The sequence below is a fragment of the Embiotoca jacksoni genome, unplaced genomic scaffold, assembly GCF_022577435.1.
Source record: "Embiotoca jacksoni isolate LCO1_2020_lvr unplaced genomic scaffold, fEmbJac1.0.p SCAF_12, whole genome shotgun sequence".
NCBI classification, from domain to species: domain Eukaryota; kingdom Metazoa; phylum Chordata; class Actinopteri; family Embiotocidae; genus Embiotoca; species Embiotoca jacksoni.
The window spans coordinates 11,108,937-11,132,634 of NW_027185252.1; the positions used below are offsets into that span (position 1 = coordinate 11,108,937).

A 23,698-nucleotide genomic window follows, 5' to 3' on the forward strand; every position below is an offset into this window, starting at 1 on the left:
TACTTCAAAAAGATATCTTTGTATAAAATGAAATGTGAAATCCATTTACAGTATTTTTAGGGACAATTATTTGAGCTTCAAATGTAAAAAATTAAACCATGTGTACCGACATGTGCATGTGGGTGGCTTTAGGCCTCTTTTTTGCAAAGCCAGAATTGATTTGAGTTTAGGCATTAATGCCGAGCAATCCAATCTAGTTCCTGCAGCATACATTATTCATAAGGTAGTAAATTAGATCAACTGTTTCATTCATTCAGAGAAAACATGTGCAAATGTGACTGAAAGTGGCAGGCGTTAGAGCATATGCAGGTGCATGTGTTAGACACATTCAAGCCTCCTCATTGTGTGTTTGTCATGTGTGAGCGGTGACCATGGAGACAGAGCGCTGGGAGGAGTGTTCACGTTAATATGGTGATGAGAGAAACATCAGATCGCCCACCAAAGCTCCACCAAAGGCCCATATGTTTCACCAAAACGTGTCTAGCTGGCGCACCTAATCCTGTACATGTCCTACACTGAACACTGATAATATTAATAGGCTGTGTGAATCAAACCCAAGCTCTATAAACCACCCTGAAATTAGCATATTATAGCAAGTATGAAAAGCCTGTATTAACATTTTATTTGTTTTCCTTTTGTTTTATCACGCTACATAAGATAACATTCTCTATACAGACATTTTCCTTTTGTTCAGGTCATAAATCAATACTGGTTTGTTCTGTCAAAACAGACACTACACACACACACACACACACACACACACACACACTGCACACATACACACTGTATTCCTCAGTCCTTTGTTCACTGAACTGCAGGTATATAACTGTAGGTAGCCTTAAGACGCAATCTCTCTGCAGCATCAAAGCTTAAGAGAGAATCAATAAAAGCAGAGAGCCTCATTCATCAGAACGCATCTCACTGAGAACTGGGGCCAGACAGCCGGCACGTGAAAACACACTTCCACATAATTAGCCTGAAGGTTAAACAACTGGGTTATTCTCTGTATTTGGCACAAATTACATCCCCAGCAGCTGCTTGGTATGATACATCGCTTCAGTTACCAAAACATGTTTTTGTGCTGAAAATATCAACATCACGAAATGCGAATCGAGTCAGGAGGGACGAGACATTCTGGTGTTTTTTTTATAGAGACAACAGAGATTCTTTGTCCAGTGTTTGCTGAGATTGCTCACTGGCCCATAATTTGAGCTGCATTATTATCTTCACAATGATCTCTGGTCAATTAGCAGCTGAGTGACCCAATAATAAACAGTGAGGAAAAGAACCTCACTATTTCCAATCCGCTTCCCCAAATGCTCCAGCAGCTTTGTTATGCTGACATCCTTTAGAATGAGTTGTTCCCTGTGAGGGAAGTTGTTCAGCTGCTGCAACAACTTACTTCCTCTGTGTAAGTTAAATCATAAATCCTATTCAGACACAGAGAGCGAGAGAGACTTCCTCCAGTTTGTTTCCACCCAACAATAGTTTCCTAGATGGCAGATGCAGGCTCAAAAACAGGATGGGAGAAATAAATCTTAACCGGTCACAGGAACTTCCTCTACTGCTCAGATGGGGGAGAAAAAAAAAAAAAAAAAAAAGTGGTTAGTTTAACGGATGTCACTGCAGACAGCACACAGAAAATGTAGCTACGTGGGTCTTTGTTTGGTTTTGTTTTTTGTACAATTGGTTTTATTTGACTATTTCAAACTTCATGTACACAACACACCATCCAAAGATTTACAAGACAAAAAAGGAAAAAGTATAAAGTACAATAAAACCCCAAAACAAAAAACTATAACATAAAAGCCGATATTCATAAAATGACTTAAACTTACTGTAACCTAAATCCACACTCTTGTATCCTTATGGAAAACAAGTAATTTTACATCCAATTACCAGAATTTGGGTGTCCACTCATAATGTATAAATCATTGTACTTAGGAAAGTATGTATTATTTATTATTATCAGTCATGTAACCTTTAATTAAAGGTCAAAATAACACATTTATGAAAAACGAAGTTTAATCTAGTGGTCTTCTGAGCTGAGTTTTGTCTTGCCTTGAGAAGTGAAGCCTAAAGAGACTGCTGAGACTGAGGATAAGACCCCAGAGGCACCTTGATCAAGTAAGTGAGGAGAGGTAGGCTACGCAATCATGGAGCGTCCCGCCCCATACTCAACTCTGATTGGGTAAAGAGTATCAACGCATCTTTCTATTGGAGTATCCTGTGGTCAGTCTTATCTTCCAGCTCTGAATAGCGCACTCGCTGCCAGAGAGCATGAAAGCTGATACCGATAAGCTGGACCACATCGCTGGTTGATATACGGAAGAATACGGGGGACTCACACTGTAATGGTAAGACAAACAAAACTAATCAAATCAATGCAGGAGATGTTTGTACGAAAACATTAAGAGGGAAGGAAGTGTACCGATGCAATTAAATCCTATAGAACAACAAAAATCTCTGATGATAAGATGTTCGGAAGTTGGATGCAGGTTTATTTAAGTTGTTTGGCATTTAGGAGTATTGATGCAATGATGTCTGGTAAAACTTTTGGTCAGCGCTCGTCTGTTGTAGCTACTATAAAACTACACGTTCAATACAGCGATTGCTGCGACAGACATAGACGATTTTAATCGACTATGAATGTATATGCCTAGTCTGCGTTTGTCTCGAAATGTATAGGTTACACAGTACTTTTGTGGAAAGGTTTTTACTAAATTAGACATCATGTGCGTTCTTTGGAGCTCTCTTAGACATTTTACGCATGGGAATGGATGGTCTGTGGGCGCAGCTGCCGGTGTAGGTGCGATAATTGAAAACGAATCTCGCGATGATTAAACCAATTAGCAGACCTGCAAAGAGGGTTCTTTGTCCACCGAGGGAGCTAGAAGAGAAGAGAAGACAAAAGAAGAGAAGACAAGAGAAGATAAGATTATGTAAATTCACCTCAATAGAGTGACCCCCATTTTCTTTGCCCATCATCCAGCTTTTGGTCCATCTCTGGTGCAGTCATGTGCAGTGGCTGAATAATTCATAATTATGGCGACAGACTGGAATCCTTTAAGTTATGGAAAATGTATGCACCCATTATTGTGTATAAATATGTATGAGAGATGGACTGACCATCCTATTATGCAAATACTTTGTCAGCAGTTTCCTTGGATGAGAGTGGAGATAGACAGAGGTCAATAAAGGGAGGGAGGGAGGGAGGGGGACTGACAGGTGTTGCTTTTACCTCACTCATTAACATAAACACTGTCTTTGGAGATTTATGTAGATTATGAAAAGTCTGTATGATGAGTGTGATGGAAATCGCGGGGATGAATTGAAGAAGGCAGAGGAGACCGTTTTGGGTGTCAACGCAGTGATGTTTTTTGACAGCAGCTTGTACGAGGAGAGAGATCACAACATGTGGCCATGCCTGGTTGCTACACCTCTCTCCCCGTACTCTCGCAAGAGCTCGACTATAAGGAACACATTGGTTCCAATAAGGATAACAATGGGGCCTTGGCTGAATACTGTCAGACAGAGTCAGACATAATCAACACGTATCCTGGGCTAAACAATAAAGTTTCCTTGACAATGAGCTTGGGTTTTAATCTTCAGCCATGTTCAGATAATAAGAGGAGCAGCAGTGTGACAGACATAAAAGTATCCTGTCTCCACCTTTCATGAGAACTGTTTAGCTGAATTAGCACCTCACCTCCCAGAGATCACTTCCCAGTCAGACAGCAGTGGTCAGTCTGTTTCCTGGTTTTTGTGGTGACTACCACTGCTCATGCAAGCATTTTTTTTCTTCTATTTTTTTCCCTTCAACAAACTTCTGTTTCAGCTACAAGAAAAGCAAAATAATCACTTCCTGTGTAGTTGTTCTTCAGGAAGATCTGTTTTATTTGCTTTAAAGAATAACAATTGTCAAAGGATTGATGATTAGGATTGTTGGGAATGCCTCAGTAAAATTGAGTGTATCAAAGTGGAACTTTAGTTGCTTTAAATAAGTCACACATCATTAGCCTACTTCTGCTGATTAACTTTTGTCCTGACACACTGAAACTAATTTGATCATCTCAGAAAGTTCTGAGTCCCAACCAATAATTCAGCCATTTGGATTAAAGTCCACATTAAAGCTGTCCAGTTCCCTGCTTGTTCGGTCTCTGTTGCCAGTGTGAAAGGAAACTGCAGTCCCTGTAGACAATGACACGCTTTCTCTTCAAACTGCTTAATGGGAAATCACTGAGAAAGTTCACTGTATGTCTGTAGGCAGCAGGTGGCACCATCTTACCACCAGCATCATGGCCACATGGATAAAGTGGGATTTTAAGCATGCATTACAAACAAATATTGAAGTCTAAACTTTTAGTGTCTGTTCAGAGCAGTCTATGTTATGGCCAAAATACATGAATAATAATAACTTTAATAGCAAAGTAAGACATTTGTTATATCTTTCTTATATCATATATCATTAATCATATCATTGTAAAATCTCATCACCTCACATCAATTATGGTTCTACTTGAGATCGCTTCAATTACCATTCAAATACCTAGTGAATCTGATACCATTACATCATGAGAGAGGCATTATTAACACCTTTAAAAGCTGTCAATGAATCAATGTTTCTTTTGCCATACAGCTAATTTGTATCAATGAGTAAATAACTTAATGAAAACCAAAAAAATCTGTCTTATCTGGCAGTTAATATTAAAAATTTTGAATGATTTGTGAACTAAAAGATTTTCACAAAACACTTTCGTGGAATCTTAAATTTGATTTTAACAGTGGTGGAGGAAGTGGTACAAGGTACAAGTTTCACAAGTAAAGTATTAATTTGAATAGCCTCTCTTAGTTTCAGTGTATTTTGATATATGTAGTTGGTATTACTAATGCATTAAGTAGCATTTTAATGAGGTTTTTCTTGAGGTGAAGCTTTTGGGCCTTTGTTGGACAATTTAATAGGCTCATCATTGGCCTATAGTTGATAGTTTTATTTCTAAAATATGACTGTCACTGGAGGCATAAAAGTACCATTTCTGTGTAAATTATTTGATACTTAAGTAAATATATTTATTTACATTATTGTGATGGAAATCGTGGGGATGAGGTGAAGAAGGCAGAGGAGACTGTTTTGGGTGTCAACGCAGTGATGTTTTTTGGCAGCAGCTCGATCGAGGAGAGAGATCACAACATGTGGCCGTGCCTGGTTGCTACACCTCTCTCCCGTACTCTCACAAGGGCTCGACTATAAGAAACACATTGGTTCCGACAAGGATAACAATGGGGCCTTGGCTGAATACTGTCAGACAGAGCCAGACATAATCAACACGTATCCTGGACAGTTAGTTCCTTGGGTCGGGGTGTCCTTTATGGGACCTTTACCCCATTGAGGGAATCAGAGGAATCTCATAGTATGTCCGGACTAAACAATAGAATTTCCTTGACAATTATCAATTTGATTTTAAGAGGGTTTCTTTCAGTCACTTGGCATCCAGTAACAAGGCAGTCATCTTGATAATTGCCAGTCTTTTACTCATAACCCCATCACTGTGTGAGCAATATTTGATTTCAAAGGTATTCAACTTTTTCCAAAGTATTCAATGATAACACACTAGAAGGGAAAAGTCCCTTACATTTCTCGAACCATCTTTTCTTTTTTTTTTCTTTTTTTTTTTTTTCTTTTTTTTTTTTTTTTTTTTTTTTATTTCCCCTCGGGGATTAATAAAGTATATACCTACCTACATACCTACCTACCTACCTACCAACTGGTGTTGTTGAGTATTGCTTTCACTTTCCAATTTACTGCCATGTGCTGATAAGCACAGAATGAGAAAGGGATCAGATAACCGTTTTGCAAGAGACCAAGTGAATGCCAACGTGGAAAAAAAAGCAGGTTGACACATGCTTTAGTTATTAACATTATTGGCATCATTATGGGTGTAGGGCAGAAGTAGCCAATTGCGTGTGTGTGTCTGTGTGAACAATCTTGTGCCTTGAATGTGGTCTATCCTGTCACATGATGTACAAGAAATCTCAGCAGCTTGTGATCATGTTTATTAGCTGTCATAAAATTCTCCCTTTCAACGCTCCACACCTTGAGAACCTGGATGTTTATGTATCAGCTGAACAACACCGATAATAGTCCATAGAATTATAAAACATTACAACCTGTGGGCTGCACAGTAACAGAGCTGTGCAGCACTCTTACATTAAGTGCTCTGTTAGAGCCTGTTAGAGAGCTGTGGAAAGAGATTCAGCCCAATCACAAAAACAAGACACTTCTTTTGTAGCCTTGAGATATTTGTGGAGATAGTTTAAGTCAATAAGGTTTGCCAGCTGCTGATTCACATCCTGTAGTTTATTAACCAAAACTTAGGCTGTAGTCAAAGTGACCTCTCATGTCCTGCCAAGAAAGTAACCAGTTTTCTCTTCCTTCAATTATCACGAATATCAAAGTCTTTAACCAGAAATTACAGTCACAGTATTGTTCTGGTATATTTATTGAAAAGAAATGCCCATATAAAAATAAATAACCGACAAAGTGTTCAGTTTGCTTTCCTAGCTGCATATACAGAACCATACATAAACAATATGATGACCATTTAACAATGCTTTAGAGCTATTAACATTTATGACAAGCCTCCAGGGCTTCGTTTTTTTAACTTTACATCAGTCATTTGCACAGAAAAAAATAAGACCCTCCTGCTGCTGAGTTATAGCTCAGACAACACTTTAGGGGAGCTTGATGTCAGAGCTGTGTGACATTTTTTTCTGAAGAAAAGTGGTAGCGTGCTGTTTGTGAACAGCCACTGGTGGCTCTGGAGTTGCAGTAAGAGTCTACAGTGTGGCAAACCAGTCAGTCCTCACTTCTCTCCATGCAGTAGCTTTGTGTCATTTGTCAGTCAGCTTAACTACTGAGAGTCTGAGGATGAGGCTTTCTTGTTGTGGCCACGTCTCCTCTGTCGAGGCTGCTGGCGCTGACCACCCCTCCCTCTCCTCCTCGTCCTCCTCAGGCACAGTTTCACATCACGACCCAACTTCTGAGCTCTAGAAAACACATGAAGAAGCACAACACTTAGTTTACATGTAGGGATGAGGGTACAAAGTCCCTGCCCAGATCAATGTCAGACCTCTCAGCTGGTCAGAGGTGATAATGTACATTGCATTAATGTTAAACATGAATTTGACCTACTCCATTTTCTCATGGCTAAATGTTTGCATACAAAGTGTGTGAAGTGGCAAAATAAGATTTATGGAAAGATCACATTTACAACTTTGGCTTCTAATAGAAAATGTGTTGATTTCTACCATATGTATCAGCACTGACTGATGTTTCCTTTATTGTTTCCAAAGTAGCAAAAGCCACCTGAAAGACTAAGAAACAGCACAAGTAGGTGCTTTGTTACTACAAGAACTGGCTTGGCAACAAATCTGATACTGCTGTTATTGATTCACAGGAAATATGAGGATGGGCAGACCTTGAATATTCTATGATGTTGTGTATAAAGATTATTACACATTTGTCATGTGCAAAGGTCATTGCTGAGTTTAATTCTTTTCAACCTAAATTTAAAGATTACATGATCTGCTGAGGGTTCCCAAAGCTATCAGGACACCACTGCTGTGCAGGAGCTCAGTGAGTTTGTGTCTACTAATTTACTAATAGGTAAGTGTTATTGGTCGAGGATCTCACCTATTCCAGCAGCGAATCAGCTGACGGCCCATCGGTGCCTCTGGATCCAGACACCTTGGCTCATTATTTCTCTTCAGTGTCACTCTGAAAAACATGTAAAATAACAGAGTTAGTCAAACTCGTCTATGTGTGTGTGGGTGTGCCTGTTCGTGTGTGTTTGTCTGCAGTATCTAGTACTCACATGACTGTGACTTTGTAACAACTGGGGCTTATTGGGTAGACTGAGAACTCACTCAGTTGCCCTCTGACACCCTGTTGCATCAGTGGACACAAACATCTTCCTGGTACAAACGTGCTGTCCGATTGCTTCACTGCACAAACACAGTAACAAGATTAAAGATTAAGTCAATAAAAGTGCAACACGAGCAGAGTTCAAATTACTGTACGTTAACATGCGCAGACAGTTATGCTCAAACAAAACAACAATCCTTGCTTTCACTTTATTTAAGCTTAGATCCATTCCTGGATTCTTACCTGTGATCAGCACACAGCAGAGGCTGAGGAAGGCGAGCTGACAGACCGACTGAGGACAAAGCTTCATTCTAGAGATAAGCTGAGCGTGGACACTGAGCCGCTGAGCCACATGTTTCTCTTTTATACTCTTGCTCCTCCCCCACTCACTCCGCACTGGGCTTTCCAAACCAGGAAATTCCCCATTGCACCTTCCCTTGGATATATTGGGACTCAGGAATCAGGATGCAAGGATCAGGGACAGCATTATCCTGGGTTTGTCAGAGAAAACATCTTGAAGGATGTGGAAGTGATTAATCAGTTTCCAATGTCATATGCACTGGACAAAAAGATGACACCAGTGTTTCAGGCACAAATTGCAGGGATGCTTTCTGGTGTAACCTAAGTGATGACTGAGTTGTGTTTAATTTCTTTAACAGTTAATAGGCTGGCCACAACAGCAGGAGTTGCCCTTGAATGAGACACAGCCACTGCTTTGTTGAGCGTTGCCACAACACGTTCCTTCTGTCAGTCCGCTGGCTCTGTGTCAACAACACCATGTGATTTCTCCTAAATTCCCTTCCCTCAACACCCGAGCAATTATTTCAATACCTTTTCATTAAAAAAAAAAAAAAATGTTCCAGTCCCCTTAAAATTTATAAAAAATTAAGCACAACAGCACATTACATTAATGTGCATATTTTAGATTATATTATTATTTACAGTATATGTATTAAATGTTTTGTCATATATTTCTATGTGGTTGCTTATTGTACTTTCAAATGAACATAATATCTCTGGAATAATTAGGGTTAGTTAAAGTTACACACCAAGATATTAAAAACTTAATGCCATTTTTAATGTTTGTTTCTTGTGTTTTTCTGCCACAGCTGGGCTTTTGTCAGAATGAGTGAGCATCAGATGTACGTGAAGCTCAATGAAGAGAAATTTATACCAAAGTAAGCCCTTCTACACACTGCACAGTGTTCATGCACAACAGAATAAAATCACAGTGGTGATTACATGTCTTAAATTGCATTATTGCTGGCATTGTTCACACTAATCTACCCTTTGTGGTTGTGCGTTCATGTTCAGGTCTGACATCCTGTCACTACTGAGGACCTACAACTGTTACCACGAAGGCAAAAACTTCCAGCTGAGGACTCGTGAGGTAAGAAAAGCTCAGTCACAGATGGATTACCTGGCAGGAGACACAAAATACTTGTGGAAATATAAAGTTAAACACAAAAGTTAGTGGAAACTGGCATGCAGGACTGCAGGACTAATAGCTCACACACGTAACAAAACTGGAACCAGTTTTTGCAGCCCAGCACTTTGATTTTCTGGCAGATAATGAGAGGACAGAAAACCCGAGACCAAACTGGCTTCCAATGTGGAAGCAGTTCTGAGCACAGACATGTGATTTCTGAGTTCCTTTCCAACATGGCAAATGGCTGGTAAACCACAAAAAGCTCTCATTGCCCTCAAAATGAAAATGGAAGGAGCAGGGGAGTCTCAAATTTCAATTACAAAACTCTGCTTAGCTAAACCTTTCCTCACTAAACATCTTGCTGTTGTGTCTGTAAAGCTGTTTAAAAGAATTTGGTTATTTGTTTGATAATCAACCTATGGGTTTTATGGTTGGGAGATCCCCTTTGTGTTCACCAGCAGGTTTTTGAGAGAGCGCCATTGTGTGTGTGTGTGTGTGTGTGTGTGTGTGTGTGTGTGTGTGTGTGTGTGTGTGTGCAGGGTAGGGTGGTTAAGCTCTTCGCATGTTTTTTTGTTCCCTCGTTCAGACTCACTACATTGTCACATTGTGGGAAAATCCCCCAGAACCACAGACCTAATATGGATACAGAGGAACCAGTGAAGTCACAATCTTGACCTAATATTAACCAAACAAAGCTTGACCTTCTTAAAAGTGGGAGCCTTCATATTTAACGAGGACAGATTAAACAGGGCACTTTCATTTTCATTGTATGAAGAATGACTCGAAACTAGTCACAGTGCTGCATTACAACACTAACTCTGTAAGAGGCCATCTGAAGCTTTGATATGGGATTTTAACTGTCTCATCTCTGTTTCAAAATTACTAAAACTTAAATTAAAAAGTGTGTTCATGTAATTCAACCGAACACCTTGCTTCACTCAAATATGTATATGTGAAGTTTGATAGCTGTAAAAAGAGACTCCTGCAGTGAAAACAGGAGATTTTACATTACGTTTGTGTGCTTTTTCTGTGACATTACTCAGGCTGTCCAATGTTCCAGTTTAGAGAGAGAAAAAAAGGAAACAAATAACAAGTTAAGGGTCTCAGCCAGAATAGTAGAATGACCCATTTACAGTGACAATGCTTCACTTATATATGAAAACTTTATATGGTGCATGGCATCAACTCTTTCTCCATGCACAGTAACCTGTACTTAGTCAAGAACAATATAGTTGCTACATTGGTAATTAAATATTTTATAAATATTTGTAACAGTTTATCACATAAAAAACTGTTCAGTCTAGTTGCAACTAATCTAACAATAACAGTAAAGTCAAATACACCATCAAAAATGTTGATGGTTAGCATTACTTAGAAGAAATTGGCAACTGACAGACAGGAAGAGGGACACTGTAAATGGTACTGTGCCAACTTTGATGGTATTGGGCAAACAATTTCTGTAAGTGCAACAACAGCATTGTTTGCCTACGCTGTGAATGAAATGCTGCATTTGCAGCGCAAAAAAAAAAATCAGTTACTGCTGCTACAGAAGCAATACAAGAACAGTCTGATCATCTCAGTGATGTGAAATTGGATGGATGAACATTTAGTTGTAAAAAATAAAACAATCTAAGTTTATTATTGTTCCAGTGTTTAGATTGTAATCTGAAAGTACACTATTTGTAAAATAAATATGCAAAAGCAACTTGTGTCTTCTTTCTTATTATATAGTTTTACAAGAAGTGCTTCACAAATTAAGCCTTAATGTGGTCTTACACTGTTGATGTTAAGTCTTGCATGCATGTCTGTTACAGTACAGACATAAGACCAATATTCAATACATCAGCTTTTGTTAATTTAATATTTGTCTTGTTTGAGGGCTTTGTTCAACTCTTCTGAATCAGCTTCACTGCAGCTTTTGAGGTTTATAAGGGTAGACTGAGAGGTGGTGGGAAATATTTCAACAAAAAACATTGTCTTTACTACAAAAGAAACCAAAGTACGCTAAGAAATAAACATAATACATTTTAAACAACAAGCCAAAATCACACTTTGAGGCTCCAGAAACTTTTTTTAAGATTGAAGTTTGATTCTTGACAAATAGATGAACAGTCTCCCCACAAGATCCAAAAAATGAATGTCATTTACTGAGGACTGACTCATTAGATATTTTGTGGGTATGAGGGATGAATCATTACTCAGCAGTGACATTCTTTGGTTGGAAGCTGGCCTCAGACCAAAATGTGGAAACTCCTGATGTCAATCGTCTAGGACAGGCCTGGCCAACCCGCGGCTCCCGAGCCGCATGCGGCTCTTTGCCTGGTTTCATGCGGCTCTTTTACGTTCATATCAACATTTGTGTTTGTGGTTTTTTTTTTGTGCGTGTTCGCTTCGCTTGAGTTCAATATGGTATTTTCGTCAAACGCGCATGCGCATGAGGTGAATTTCCGCAAAGCAGGAGGGGCAAACCCATTGGAGTAAACAATTAGTGTCAATTTCGCTCTCAAAATGGCAGGAAAAAATGCACAGCTAAACGAAAATATGAAGATGAACACAGGACGTTTTTAACAGAGTGGGAAAGTTTATATTTTTTTGTTGAATGTAATGGCAAGCCATTCTGCCTGATATGTCAGACGTCATTAGCGCATTTCAAAGCTTCAAATCTTCAGCGCCACTTCAGCTCACTCCATGCTAACATCGATAAGGAATTTCCAAAAGGTACTGAATTTCGCAAGCACAAGTTGGACACTTTGAAAAGTCAGGCAGAAAAGCAGGTCACGCTTGCATCGTATCAACTGGCTTGGAACATTGCACGGGCTAAAAAGCCATACAATGAAGGGGAGTTCGTTAAAAAATGCCTCAGTGACGTTGTTGAAATCTTGTCTCCTGAAAACGACAAACTAAAACGAATGGTATCAGACGTCCAACTGTCCCGCCACACTGTTGAACACAATATCGGACATTAACACGGCTATTGAATCACAGTTGCACTCTGACCTTCAAGCATGTGAGTATTTTAGTGTCGCATTGGATGAGAGTTGTGACATACAAGACAAGCCTCAGCTGGCAATATTTGCACGGTCTGTGTCAAAAGATTGTGTGATCAAAGAAGGACTCCTTGATGTTGTGCCATTAAAAGACAGAACCCGTGGCATAGATGTGAAAGAAACAATGATGGCTGCATTTGCGAAAGCAAATCTGCCCACACCGAAACTAACTGCAGTAGCCACGGACGGAGCGCCGGCCATGATCGGATCTGTGAACGGACTTGTGGGGCTGTGCAAAGCTGACCAAACATTTCCCGAGTTTTGGGATTTCCACTGCATCATCCACAGGGAGCAACTAGTGTCTAAATCATTGAATTTAGACAACGTCATGAAGCCTGTGATGGAAATCGTCAACTACATCCGCACACATGCGCTTAACCACAGGCAACTCAAGGATCTCATCGCTGAGCTGGACCAAGGACTTCCAGGTGACCTGCCGCTGCACTGTGAGGTGGCTGTCCAAAGGCAAGGTGCTCGCTCGCTTCTTTGAGCTTTTGGATGCCGTGAAACTGTTCATGGAAGAGAAGGACAAGGACTATCCCGAGCTCTCGGACCTCGAGTGGATTATGGATCTGGCCTTTTTGGTCAACATGCTGTGTCACTTGGACAGACTGAACCTGACCCTGCAGGGTAAGTTAAAAATGCTGCCTGACCTGGTGCAAAGTGTGTTTGCGTTTGTCAACAAACTGAAGCTGTTCAAGGCGCATATTCAAAAGGGAGATTTAATGCATTTTCCCACTCTGCTAAAAGCCAGCGGGCAAGTCACCAGCGCCGCCCTGAATAAGCAAAGAGCCAGATATGCAACACTGGTTGAAAAGGCCACAGATTATGTTCCTCGTCGACCCATTTAATGCGGAGACGGACTGTTTGAAAGCCCCGCTAGTCACAGATGAGGCTGCGGCTGAGTTGGAGATGATCGATCTTTGTGAGGAGGACCAACTGAAACCTGCTTTAAGGGAAGGGACCATTGAGTTCTGGAAAAGTGTGCCAATGGAAAAATACCCCAATGTCAAACGGGCTGCGCTTAAGATACTGTCAATGTTTGGGTCAACATACGTCTGCGAGTCTGTGTTTTCTACCCTGAAACACGTGAAATCAAAGCATCGATCTGTTCTGACTGACACCCGTGTGAAAGAATTGCTTCGAGTGGCAACAGCAGAATACAAGCCAGATTTGAAGAGGATTGTTCAAGGCAAGGAATGCCAGAAGTCGCACTAAGCAACATGCATAGTAAAAGAAAAACGCTATTGTAAATTATTATGTTTTTGTTTGTGGACTTTGTTGAACTGAGAGTTTGTGTGTGTGAGACAGTGCACACAATGTTCATTGTTGAAAATGACTGGCCTGTGGTCTTAGTACTGTAGGAGTCAATTTCTGTCATTATCATGTTGGTGTGTGACATGATAATGTCACACAATAAATTTGGCTGAGCAGAGGTGTGTGTGTAAGAGGAAGGGATGGGGTGATGTTCATGTGTGCCCATGTGTATGATGTGGCTCTTTGCGGTAACACAGTAAAAAATGTGGCTCTTAGTCTCTGACTGGTTGGCCACCCCTGGTCTAGGAAATAATGGTGACTGTGTAGATGTAACAAAGTCATAGACCGTAATCCCAGATATCATAATTCTCAGACAGAGCTTTTACTTGATCATATATGTCTGATGCAAACAGGTTCTGTTTGAAAAAGAAACACGACGACCTGTCTGGAGAGGAATAAATATTGTTTTAAGATTAGATCATGATCACGCTCTGCAGGTATTGACAGGTGATGTGTGTTATTCATACAGAGTCAGGTGGCTTGACTTGGAGGTAAACTAACCGACAACATTTGAGGAGAGAACAAGTCCTTACATGTACACCGAGTGAGTGTATCAGCTGATTTGTGGGGGTACTTTATTGTCCTTTCACTGCACAGACAGTCAGGACCATCAATGATTCACTGTGTCACTCAAGAGCGCAGTATAATAAATAATAAAGTAAATAATAAAGTATTGCAGTATACTGCAATACTTATATTGCAGTATAATGGAGTTGTGGTAAAAGTGCTGTAAACTTTGGTCTCCTGATTATTTTAGTAGCCAAATCCCTTGTTGCTGAATACTTTTTAGACTGTAATATGCTATAGAGAAGATTTGAGTCTCACCTGAGTCCACACTGGGCACAGTAACACAGGAGTGGCTCGATGTATTTACAACTGAAAATCTATTTGCGTTTTCTTGTCAGCTATAGTAACCCAATGTCAATCTATGTGCGTGGAGCTCACTCTCGTGGCTATGTTAGGTACTTTTAATTTACGAGGCCACCACTGTAGCACCAATTCTTACCACTAGATGGCAGTAAGATGCTGAGACTCACTGTAGAAAGATAACTCATGGTGAGGTTGATGTGTAGCAGTGATAGAAGTGCTCATGTGCGTTATTAAAGTAGCAGAGAAAAATTAAAATAGTCAATTTACCAGTCCTGCATTAACAGTTTTATGTGCAAGGTGTTATAATATGAACAGAATACTTATTTATTTTACTTTTGTGAGTGTTATATTGTTGCATGTGATGTTATTGGGTTATTACCGCTGATGCTTTAATATTAAAGTAGAATTTTGTGGTAACGTTTTGTTGTAGCAGGTGAAAGGAGGTCCTTTTAAATCCTGTGGATAATCTGATCATAGTATAGATATACTCAGTTACAAGTATTAATCCCACACTGAAATTTGGTATTTGACCTGGGATAGAAATCAGCATCAGAATATTAAGTCCCTAAATGTAAACATACTGATTATGCAGAATGTTGTATTTCATGTCATAATCTTATTTATCCTATCTTTAATCCTAAATAATAATTTACTGGTTGATTATAATATAAACTATAAATTTAGTAGGACAATATTTGCCTTTAAAGTCTAGGGAAATAGAAGTTTAAAGTTGCAAGGAATGAAAATGCTGTTAAGGAAATCATGTACAGTACAAGTAAATGAAACTATACTTAAATACCGCAACTGGGTAATGATATGGTTTATAGTAGAGTTGAAATATACAGAAAAGTAGCATGAAATTAAAATACTCAAACTTTGTAGCATTGTAAATAAGTACCTCTAGAATGGAGACAAAACTATCACAGGCTTTAACATCTATGGATGCCATCCTGGCAGTGACATTTCAACAATGTCTGTAAATTATTATTGTTAATATCTGTTAATCTATCTTTTTTAATTTTTTTTATTTTCATTTTTATCATTTAGTTTTTAAAATGTTAGAACAAAGTTAAATTGTCACAAGTTCATCAAGCACAATATGATTATTTTGTTTTGATAATTCACTTCAGCTGGATTTCACGTGATGGTCTTCAGCTCTTCTGTAAAGTAACTTTAGAAATGGCAAATAATCCAAATCTTCCAGATTATTTTAGTATTTTATTAGAAACACTATCCGTTACATCTTTACAAAAATGTAAACATGTACACCAGAGTCCTTAGTGCATTTAAATAAATAAGTCTCATGTCCCATGTGGTGATTTTTGTCTTTGTTCAGCCAATGCAAACAATGCATTTCCTCCTGAGGTTCCTCCAACCTTGGTTGGTTACTCCATCGAAGTACCTTCAGGGTTTCCCATAACAACAACAGCATCTCTCCTCAAGTCCTTATCTGTCCAAACAGCCAGTCAACAGGGTCTTTACCCCTGCAGTCCCGTTCTCTGCTCATTTTTAAAGAAAAATCCTCTGTGCTGTTTAAATTCAGACTGGAGGGTCTGGAAGTCCTTAGTGTGCGGGGAGACCCGCGAGGAGCTGAGGCTGAGACAGAGAGTTTAATCTGAGCCTTTGAGAACTGACACAGCCTGGGGGACCTCTGAAGTCTGACAGGGCCACAGCTCGGGGTCTCAACAGAGCGGGCTAGAGCTTGGATACTGGTCATGTAGTCCTCAAGAGACTGGGAGGCCTGAGTAGACTGGGAGGATGAAGGATGGACGGGCAGGTCCTCGAGGGTCTCAGTGATAGTGGGTAAGAGAGGCAGGGAAAGTAACAACTGCCTGCGTTTCATTCTGCAACAAGAGAGGAAAAATGAAATAGTTAGACTATGACTCTTTGTCTGCTTTGTTTATTAAAAACTAAAATCTAAATAGAAACTCCAATTTCAAATTCTTAATTAGCGACTGTGCTCCTAAAACATCCTTTCCTTATTTGATAGTGTGATTACAATCAGAATTTTTTTCATTATTATTAATTTTATGTTACAATGATTTTTAATCAACTTGTGGCGATGACTAGATTGAAAGCCCTTTTCTGATAAAGAAGAATAAAAAGGAAAAAAAAACCTCACCTTTGATGCTTTAGTTGCAGGTGTGGCTCAGAGAGAAACAGTCATGTGTAGCCTGTGCCTGTGTTGATTATGAGTGGACTGGAACGTGTATCCAGGCTTTATAGAGGCACTGTGGCAGAGCGATTACCCGCTACTTCCAAAAATAGCTCTGCTGACCTTACTCGTGTCTGTGTGAATTTGTGTGCGTGTGCATGTAAGGGTGTGTTAATGCTTGTGCAGGAAACTCAGGAGTGGCGGGTTAGCGAGGTTCAGTACTGCAGCTGCACTCAATGTTTATGTTTCAGAAACAATGAAGCCCTGTGAGCGCCTCCACATAAAGTGTTCTGCCACTTCTTGCCCTTCTTTGACATGTTTAATTTTTCAAAGTCTAAAAATGACTACCAGCAGTATCATTCTTTCAGTAATTTACATTTCTTACTGTCAAGAATCCCCTTGATCTCCCTGTTGTACAACTATGACAGAACAATTAGTGTAAGTGTAACACAAAAAATATGTCAGTCTCAATTATCCACGCACACTAAACCATTAACAGTTTGAAAACAGTATGACAAATGTGTCTCACTCCATAAGCTGTTTGTGTATAAACACCCACTAATCATGTGGCTGATCTTTATGTCAGCGGCTTTGAGTGTGATCATACAAGACATCAGGAATTCCTTACAGTGTTTTTGCCTCGATTGCAATTTGCACAGTTTTGCAAACAAGTTTTCTCATCAGTTTTTTGAAGTTTCTAGATGCTATTTCATTGTTTGATTTGTTTTTGGAGCTCTATTGCTCCTTTTCTTCAGTTGCATGCCATGTTTGTTCCTCTAATTCACAATTAATCTGTCATAAGCTCAGTGAAGCCATGTGTTTGTATTTAAGGACTTCTTAACTGGCAGAATTATCCACATTATTACAACAGTCACAGTTGTGGTGTATTCTCTGATTTGATGGTGGCTTAGTTGCAATATAGGCACAAAAAACTTGATTGTCTGCTAAACTCGGGCAAGAGCTTTCATTATTATTATGATTAGACTCACTGCCTTTATCTTTTGTTTTGCTTTCAGTTTTAAAAGCTAACTATACTTTCCTCTGTACTCAGAGCACGTACTGTCTGGTTTCCATTTTCCTCTAAATTTAGAGTTTCATTTTTTTCAAAATGAAACGCCTCCCCTTGCATGTACGTGACCCACAGCACTCTTGGCTCTGTTCTTATTTCGGCTGCTTTCTCAGACCTGACTTTACCTCTGTACTGTTGGGAAAAAAATGGGTGGGTCCAACCTGACAGGGCTTCTCCAAGATGAGAGGGTTCACCCAATCGCTGTGAGCGACTGTTCCTGCACGTACACCTGATATTGAGCTGTGGCGGCCAGCCAGCAGGATATCCCCTCTGACCACGACTGCGGATAGTTATTGTTGTGTGTGTGTGTGTGTGTGTGTGTGTGTGTGTGTGTGTGTGTGTGTGTGTGTGTGTGTGTGTGTGTGTGTAGGAGGATGGAGAGCTAATCCTTGAGGGGCTGCTGAACATCTATTGGGGTCTACGCCGACCAATAAGACTTCAGATGTACGATGACAATGAAAGATTTCGTCTCAGCAGGTATGACGACCTGATTCAAACTGATACTCCCTGTTTGGTCAGGTCTTAAAGAACAGAACAAACAGATGTGGATCTTGTAACGACAACACCGTCAACATAGGCCTCTCACACAGAAAGTCAAACAGTCAACTATAAACTTGCTCTCTATTATTTGTGGACTACTGGTAACATAAAACAAAATATATGAATATGTAGTGGAAATTTTGAAATTATAAAGACCATTTTCTTGCATTTTACAGCCAAATGCGAGATATATAGTAATCAACAAAATGATTGGCAGATAAATCAAAATTGAAATCAGTTGCTAAAAATTCTTAAGTTAGCCATTTTTAGCCATTAATCTTTAAGCAAAGCTAAGCTAATCATCGCCTTGCTTTAGCATCAGATCTGACAGATATTGATGTTATCATCTAGCACACAGCACCAGAGCAAACAACCGTACTCCCCAAAATGTTGAACCATTCTTTGAACTCTGGCTATATCCAGGCTTTAACTACATCTCAGTCTTCATTCAGATGCAGTGGTGCACTGGTAAAATCTAGTAAGTGGAGCTTGAGTAAAGATGAAATGTTAACAATGTTGGAAATGTTAAGATACAGTACATTTTTCTTTTGTCTTTTTACAAAAATTATAGATCTGCTGTGGCAAAGCAGTTATCAGCAGAGTCTAACAATAATTCACTGGACAGAGAAACTGGACCAGCTGGTGAGTACAAACATGTGCAGTCAGTCTTACACACACTCACATGCTGGATTAATGTAGATTACACACACTCTGAAACAGATTAGAGCTCCACAAGTGCTTATTTAGTATTAGCAGTGGAAAGGCTTGCTCACGTGTAGATCATTTATTATGATCCATGCTATCCAGGTCACTACATTATAAATAACTAGGGTTAGGCTACTTGAGCGTTGCTCTGTCAGTGACCTTTTTTAAGCAGTTTTGTCAGTTGCTGATATTTCACATGGGTCCTTCTCAACTACAGAAAACTGAACTAATTTGTGTTTCCTTTGTACACATTTTAATTACTCCCCCTGACAGCCCAGATCATTGATTACACGCAATGTGAGGATGCTGATGCTGTAGAAGATTTAAAGTTCTGCATCTTTATAGCTAAATTGAATATATTTGGGATTTTAATTTAATGTACACCCCCTAACTCTTGATAGTGGTAATCATCTCATAAATGATACCAATACCATTCAAGGGGTGAAAAGTAGGTGCTGCTTATTAAATGTGTAAAGGTGTGACATAAGATTTCATATGTTTTTGTTGGATAAGGATACATTCATATGCTTGATAGTGAAGGGATTGTTCAAAAAATATTTGAACAAAACTGAATTATAGGATGAAATATTGGATACTGTTTATATTTCTACAAATTAAATGAAACGAGGAGAACCAACAGCGTTTGACTTCAAGAGTACAATGGGGCTGATTTGAAAAAATGGGGAGGCGGCACTATCTGATGCACGTGTTAAGGGAGGTGTGTTTTTGTTTTCCTTGAGGTGGTGACACAGGTGGTCAGGAGGAAGAGGACTCCCCTCAGCTGCTGAGGACCAGGAGTGATGCTTCCTTCATGCGGGTTCAGAGGAGGTCAAACACACACACCGCCCGAGACTTGCAGCGCTTGCGCACACACAGGTTCTCCATCAATGGTCACTTCTACAACCACAAGGTACAATACCCAGAGTGCACACACGAGCACGCGCATTAATGTATCTGGCTGTTGACACATCTCCAGGTGCAGAGGGGCAGTGGCTTCCTGCCTGTACTAATGATGAGTTTCACAATGGCCTGCTGTGGGCTGATTTCATTAATGTGCCACAGAAAGCAAGGTTACACCGAGTTCCTGCATCAGTTTGGTCCTGATACTGTATGTGTGTATGTTGTTATTGAACAGATTCCAGCTGCAGACTGATGGATTTCCTCTCTGTTTTAGATTTCCTGTTCAAAATGTTCGAGGTGTTCAAGTCCTGGAAACAAAGCTCTCCTGAGACATTCCCAGTTATATATATCTTTTTCTGCCTCCAGACATCTGTATTCACTCCAGCCTATGGTTCGGTCACCAATGTACGAGTTAACAGCTCGATGACCACTGGACAAGTCCTCAACCTGCTGCTACATAAGTTTAGGGTGAGCAGTACAGATCCTGTTTTCACATCAACTGGTGTTTCAGCAAAACGTAAAATAAAAATAAATTGGTGTTTGTGTCTTTCAAGGTAGAGAATATATCTGAAGAGTTTGTCCTTTATATGGTTCATGAGTCTGGCGGTAAGTTAATGTTCATTGTGGTTTATGTCACTAGAAATGTGCTTTTTTTTTTTTGTATTTGTGAAGAGTTTTTCTCTTTGTCTCTGACCTTGTAGAGCGAGCCCGACTCAGGGACGGTGAATACCCACTGGTTACTCGTGTGCTTTATGGACCCTGTGAGAAAATCTCCAAGATCTTCATCACGGAGGCTGACCTGGGAGAAGAAGTCACATATGATGTGAGTCTGTGCCATGTTCCACCACTCTATCTATTCTTTCATCTTGTTCACGATTAGTGACCTTTTTCCAGTTCTTTGTGTAGCCCTCAACATGAACACACAATGATACAATAGGCCAATGATAGATAGTTTGGTTAAATTTAGCACACTGAGGAAAGCTATCCTGTTTGGGGACTGATTTAACAATAGGCTTAGATGACTGACTGTTTGTTGTGACCGCGCTGAGTAATAAAAATAGAACAGGATTGTTGCTGGACACATTTTCTGGACACTCTATGATTGGAATCACTCACATTAATATCAACTGAGTGACACGAGTTAAAGGATCAGTTCTTCCAAAAAAAATATATAAAAATCTTACTTACCTTTAGTTCTATATACTTTTGGTTTAATTTGAAATATGCTCCTATTATTTTGTCCTCAACCCGATGAAGATGAGGGGATTTGTGTTGCTCAGAGCATAAACAGTTTCCAATTAAAATATCTAAGAGTAATGTTTCTTTCCACAAACAAACTCTGGATGCACCACAGAACTGGATTTAAATGTTTTTTTTATTGGAACAGCATTGCTTTGAAAAAAGCTGTTAAGTGTGTTTTGTAGACTATTGAGAACAGATAGTTTGTTATTTAAATAAAGTTTTAAATGTGATTTATTTTTTTTAAGTCAAAACTGCTGTTGTTTTGTTTGGTTATTTTTTGTTTGTTTTTAGATGAACTGACAATTGCAGTCAGTGGTAGAGCTGTTCGCAGGTAGTCAGCTTATTTGGTATAAATTTTTTCATTTCGACCTGAGGTTAAAATGCTTTTTGGATGCCTGTCGTATCTCTGCAGTAATGGTCTGGCTTGTGTCCTGTAACAAGGACGAGTGTATCTGACTCATGTTGACATGTTCGAATGTTTTTTTCTTTATGTTTTTTTCCTTAGGTTGCCCAATACATAAAGTTTGAGATCCCTGTTTTAGACAGCTTTGTAGTGAAACTTAAAGAGGAAGAGGAACGGGAGATAACAAAACTAACCAAAAAGTAAGTCAAAAGTCTCTCAACTCAGCAAACAGTGTTGCAAAACTCGCTCTGATTTATTTCATTATGAGGCCAATATGTGTGTCTCCTTCCACTGTTATGGAATCAGAACAAGGCAGCTGCCCCTCAGTGAAGACAGTGTTTATCGGAAACACTCATCACTCACTATTTGTAAGCTTGCGTAACAACTTAACTCATGACTGAGATTTCAGCCTTGTAAAGCAGACTTTGTGTGTTTATGCTTGTATTGCTCATTTTGTGGGAACCTAGATCTGTTTACAGTTACATTGTGGGGACTTCCCTTACATTTGGGCACAAAAAGGAAGTCCCCATAACAAAAATATTTAAGTATAATGTGAAGACTTGGTGAATGGTTTGGGTAAGGTCATGATAGGTTTGTATTGGTATGATAGGGGTATGTGTCAAGGAAATTTGAATGTGTGACATGATGACAGTTCACTTGCACCATGTGGGCTCAAACACTGAGTCATCGTTCCACACTGTAGTTTGAAGATTTATATGTTATAGGGACAAAAGTGCTCGGGGCTGAGTGTCACAGACAGAAAGTAGACCAAGAAACACATTCCTGGTTTGGTCTTTCAATGGGCTTTATTGAAGATAAGAAAATGAACACCAGCCTTATCCTCAGTATTGATAAAGAATACATTGAAATGTGTGGGTATTTGAATCAGTACAAATTTGGGTGTGAGTGTGGGCATGTGTAACAGAGTCTTTAATTGTTTTTTTCACCTCTACAGGTACAGTGCTCTGAAGTCTACGATCCTACATCAGCTCGAAGGCAGAGATCTCACCAGCGATAGAGTATGAGTGTTTCTGTATGCGTGGACTGGTGTGTGTGTGTGCGTGTGTGTGATGGAAAAGGGTGTGGGCAACACTAATGGTTGTTGATTTACTGTGGGAACATTTCCGAATACTGTTGTGAATGTAGAAGTGATGGTGAACGGGTGCTTGTACTTGCGATGTGCTTTTACTTTTAGAACTACATATCTCACTGCTTTGTATGATCTTTTTGTTCATATTTTTACTATGGCATCTATCACTGTTTTGATATCTGCAATAACATATTCACATTTTGTATGAAAATTCTGACTGCACATTACTTTTGGTAATGTTTTCTCTGACTTAGACCTTTCTATGTAATAAATCAGCATTAGTGCTGTCTATATAAAGGCTGCTGGAGTTCTTCTGACACCACACATAATACCCAGCTCGAGCTTCCCACAAAGAAAACAACCATATTTATTATTTCCTGTACTTCCATGGACTGAGCACAGATTTGCATTGTTGTACTGAGCAACCCTGTTTGCCAACTAGTTCCCATGAGATTGTGTGTGTGTGTGTGTGTGTGTGTGTGTGTGTGTGTGTGTGTGTGTGTGTGTGTGTGTGTGTGTGTGTGTGTGTGTGTGTGAGAACCTATCAACATTGCACAATGGAGGTATCCTGAGAGAGGAGGGCTTTTCCTTTTTCCCACAGTTTCACAAACACTGAGTCTGTAATATTTGGTGAACTAACCTTGACCCTTAAAAATGTACCTACAATCAGCTATTATTTGATTAATCAGATAATAGTATTAATACAAATAATGCTGACTACTCCCGGCTCTTACCAATTCTCAACATACATGAGATTGAAAAACCTACACACATGTTCATTAGATTTGTCACATCTTTGTAAAATATAAAAACACAGTTCAATAAAATGCATGACATTATAGCAAAATGATACATTAATTTACATTTGGTATATAGGCCTATGTGGAAAATATATCTATGTCTATATGAACTTATTGTTTTAAATATGGACTTACAGTAAGCCTATATGGCATTTCAATGTCATATGTAATTTTAGCATATGTATATACATGACATAGATGGCATTT

General features: G+C 39.4%; 2 protein-coding genes across 3 annotated transcripts; one reads left to right on the top strand and one right to left on the bottom strand.

The window, feature by feature from the left end:
• The first annotated feature begins 2,275 nt into the window (after window positions 1–2,275).
• rassf4a (Ras association domain family member 4a) lies at window positions 2,276–23,694 on the top strand. Of its 2 annotated transcripts, XM_069144765.1 has the most exons (11): window positions 2,276–2,357; window positions 9,034–9,102; window positions 9,239–9,314; window positions 18,182–18,288; window positions 18,923–18,993; window positions 19,797–19,966; window positions 20,323–20,424; window positions 20,511–20,562; window positions 20,658–20,779; window positions 21,704–21,801; window positions 22,557–23,694. In XM_069144765.1, exons 2-11 carry the CDS (start codon window positions 9,050–9,052, stop codon window positions 22,624–22,626), a joined length of 921 nt encoding a protein of 306 aa, XP_069000866.1. In that variant the 5' UTR covers window positions 2,276–2,357; window positions 9,034–9,049; the 3' UTR covers window positions 22,627–23,694. The 2 variants fall into 2 exon arrangements, with proteins under 2 accessions (XP_069000866.1, XP_069000867.1); XM_069144766.1 differs by lacking the exon at window positions 22,557–23,694 and having other exon boundaries at window positions 20,515–20,562; window positions 21,704–21,798.
• On the bottom strand, window positions 6,454–8,249 carry LOC138195402 (C-X-C motif chemokine 10-like). The gene is made up of 4 exons (XM_069144764.1): window positions 8,168–8,249; window positions 7,875–8,004; window positions 7,694–7,777; window positions 6,454–7,047 (listed from the first exon to the last, which is right to left on the bottom strand). The coding sequence occupies exons 1-4, from the start codon at window positions 8,232–8,234 to the stop codon at window positions 6,912–6,914; spliced, it is 417 nt and encodes a 138-aa protein (XP_069000865.1). The 5' UTR covers window positions 8,235–8,249; the 3' UTR covers window positions 6,454–6,911.
• Window positions 23,695–23,698: the final 4 nt, after the last annotated feature.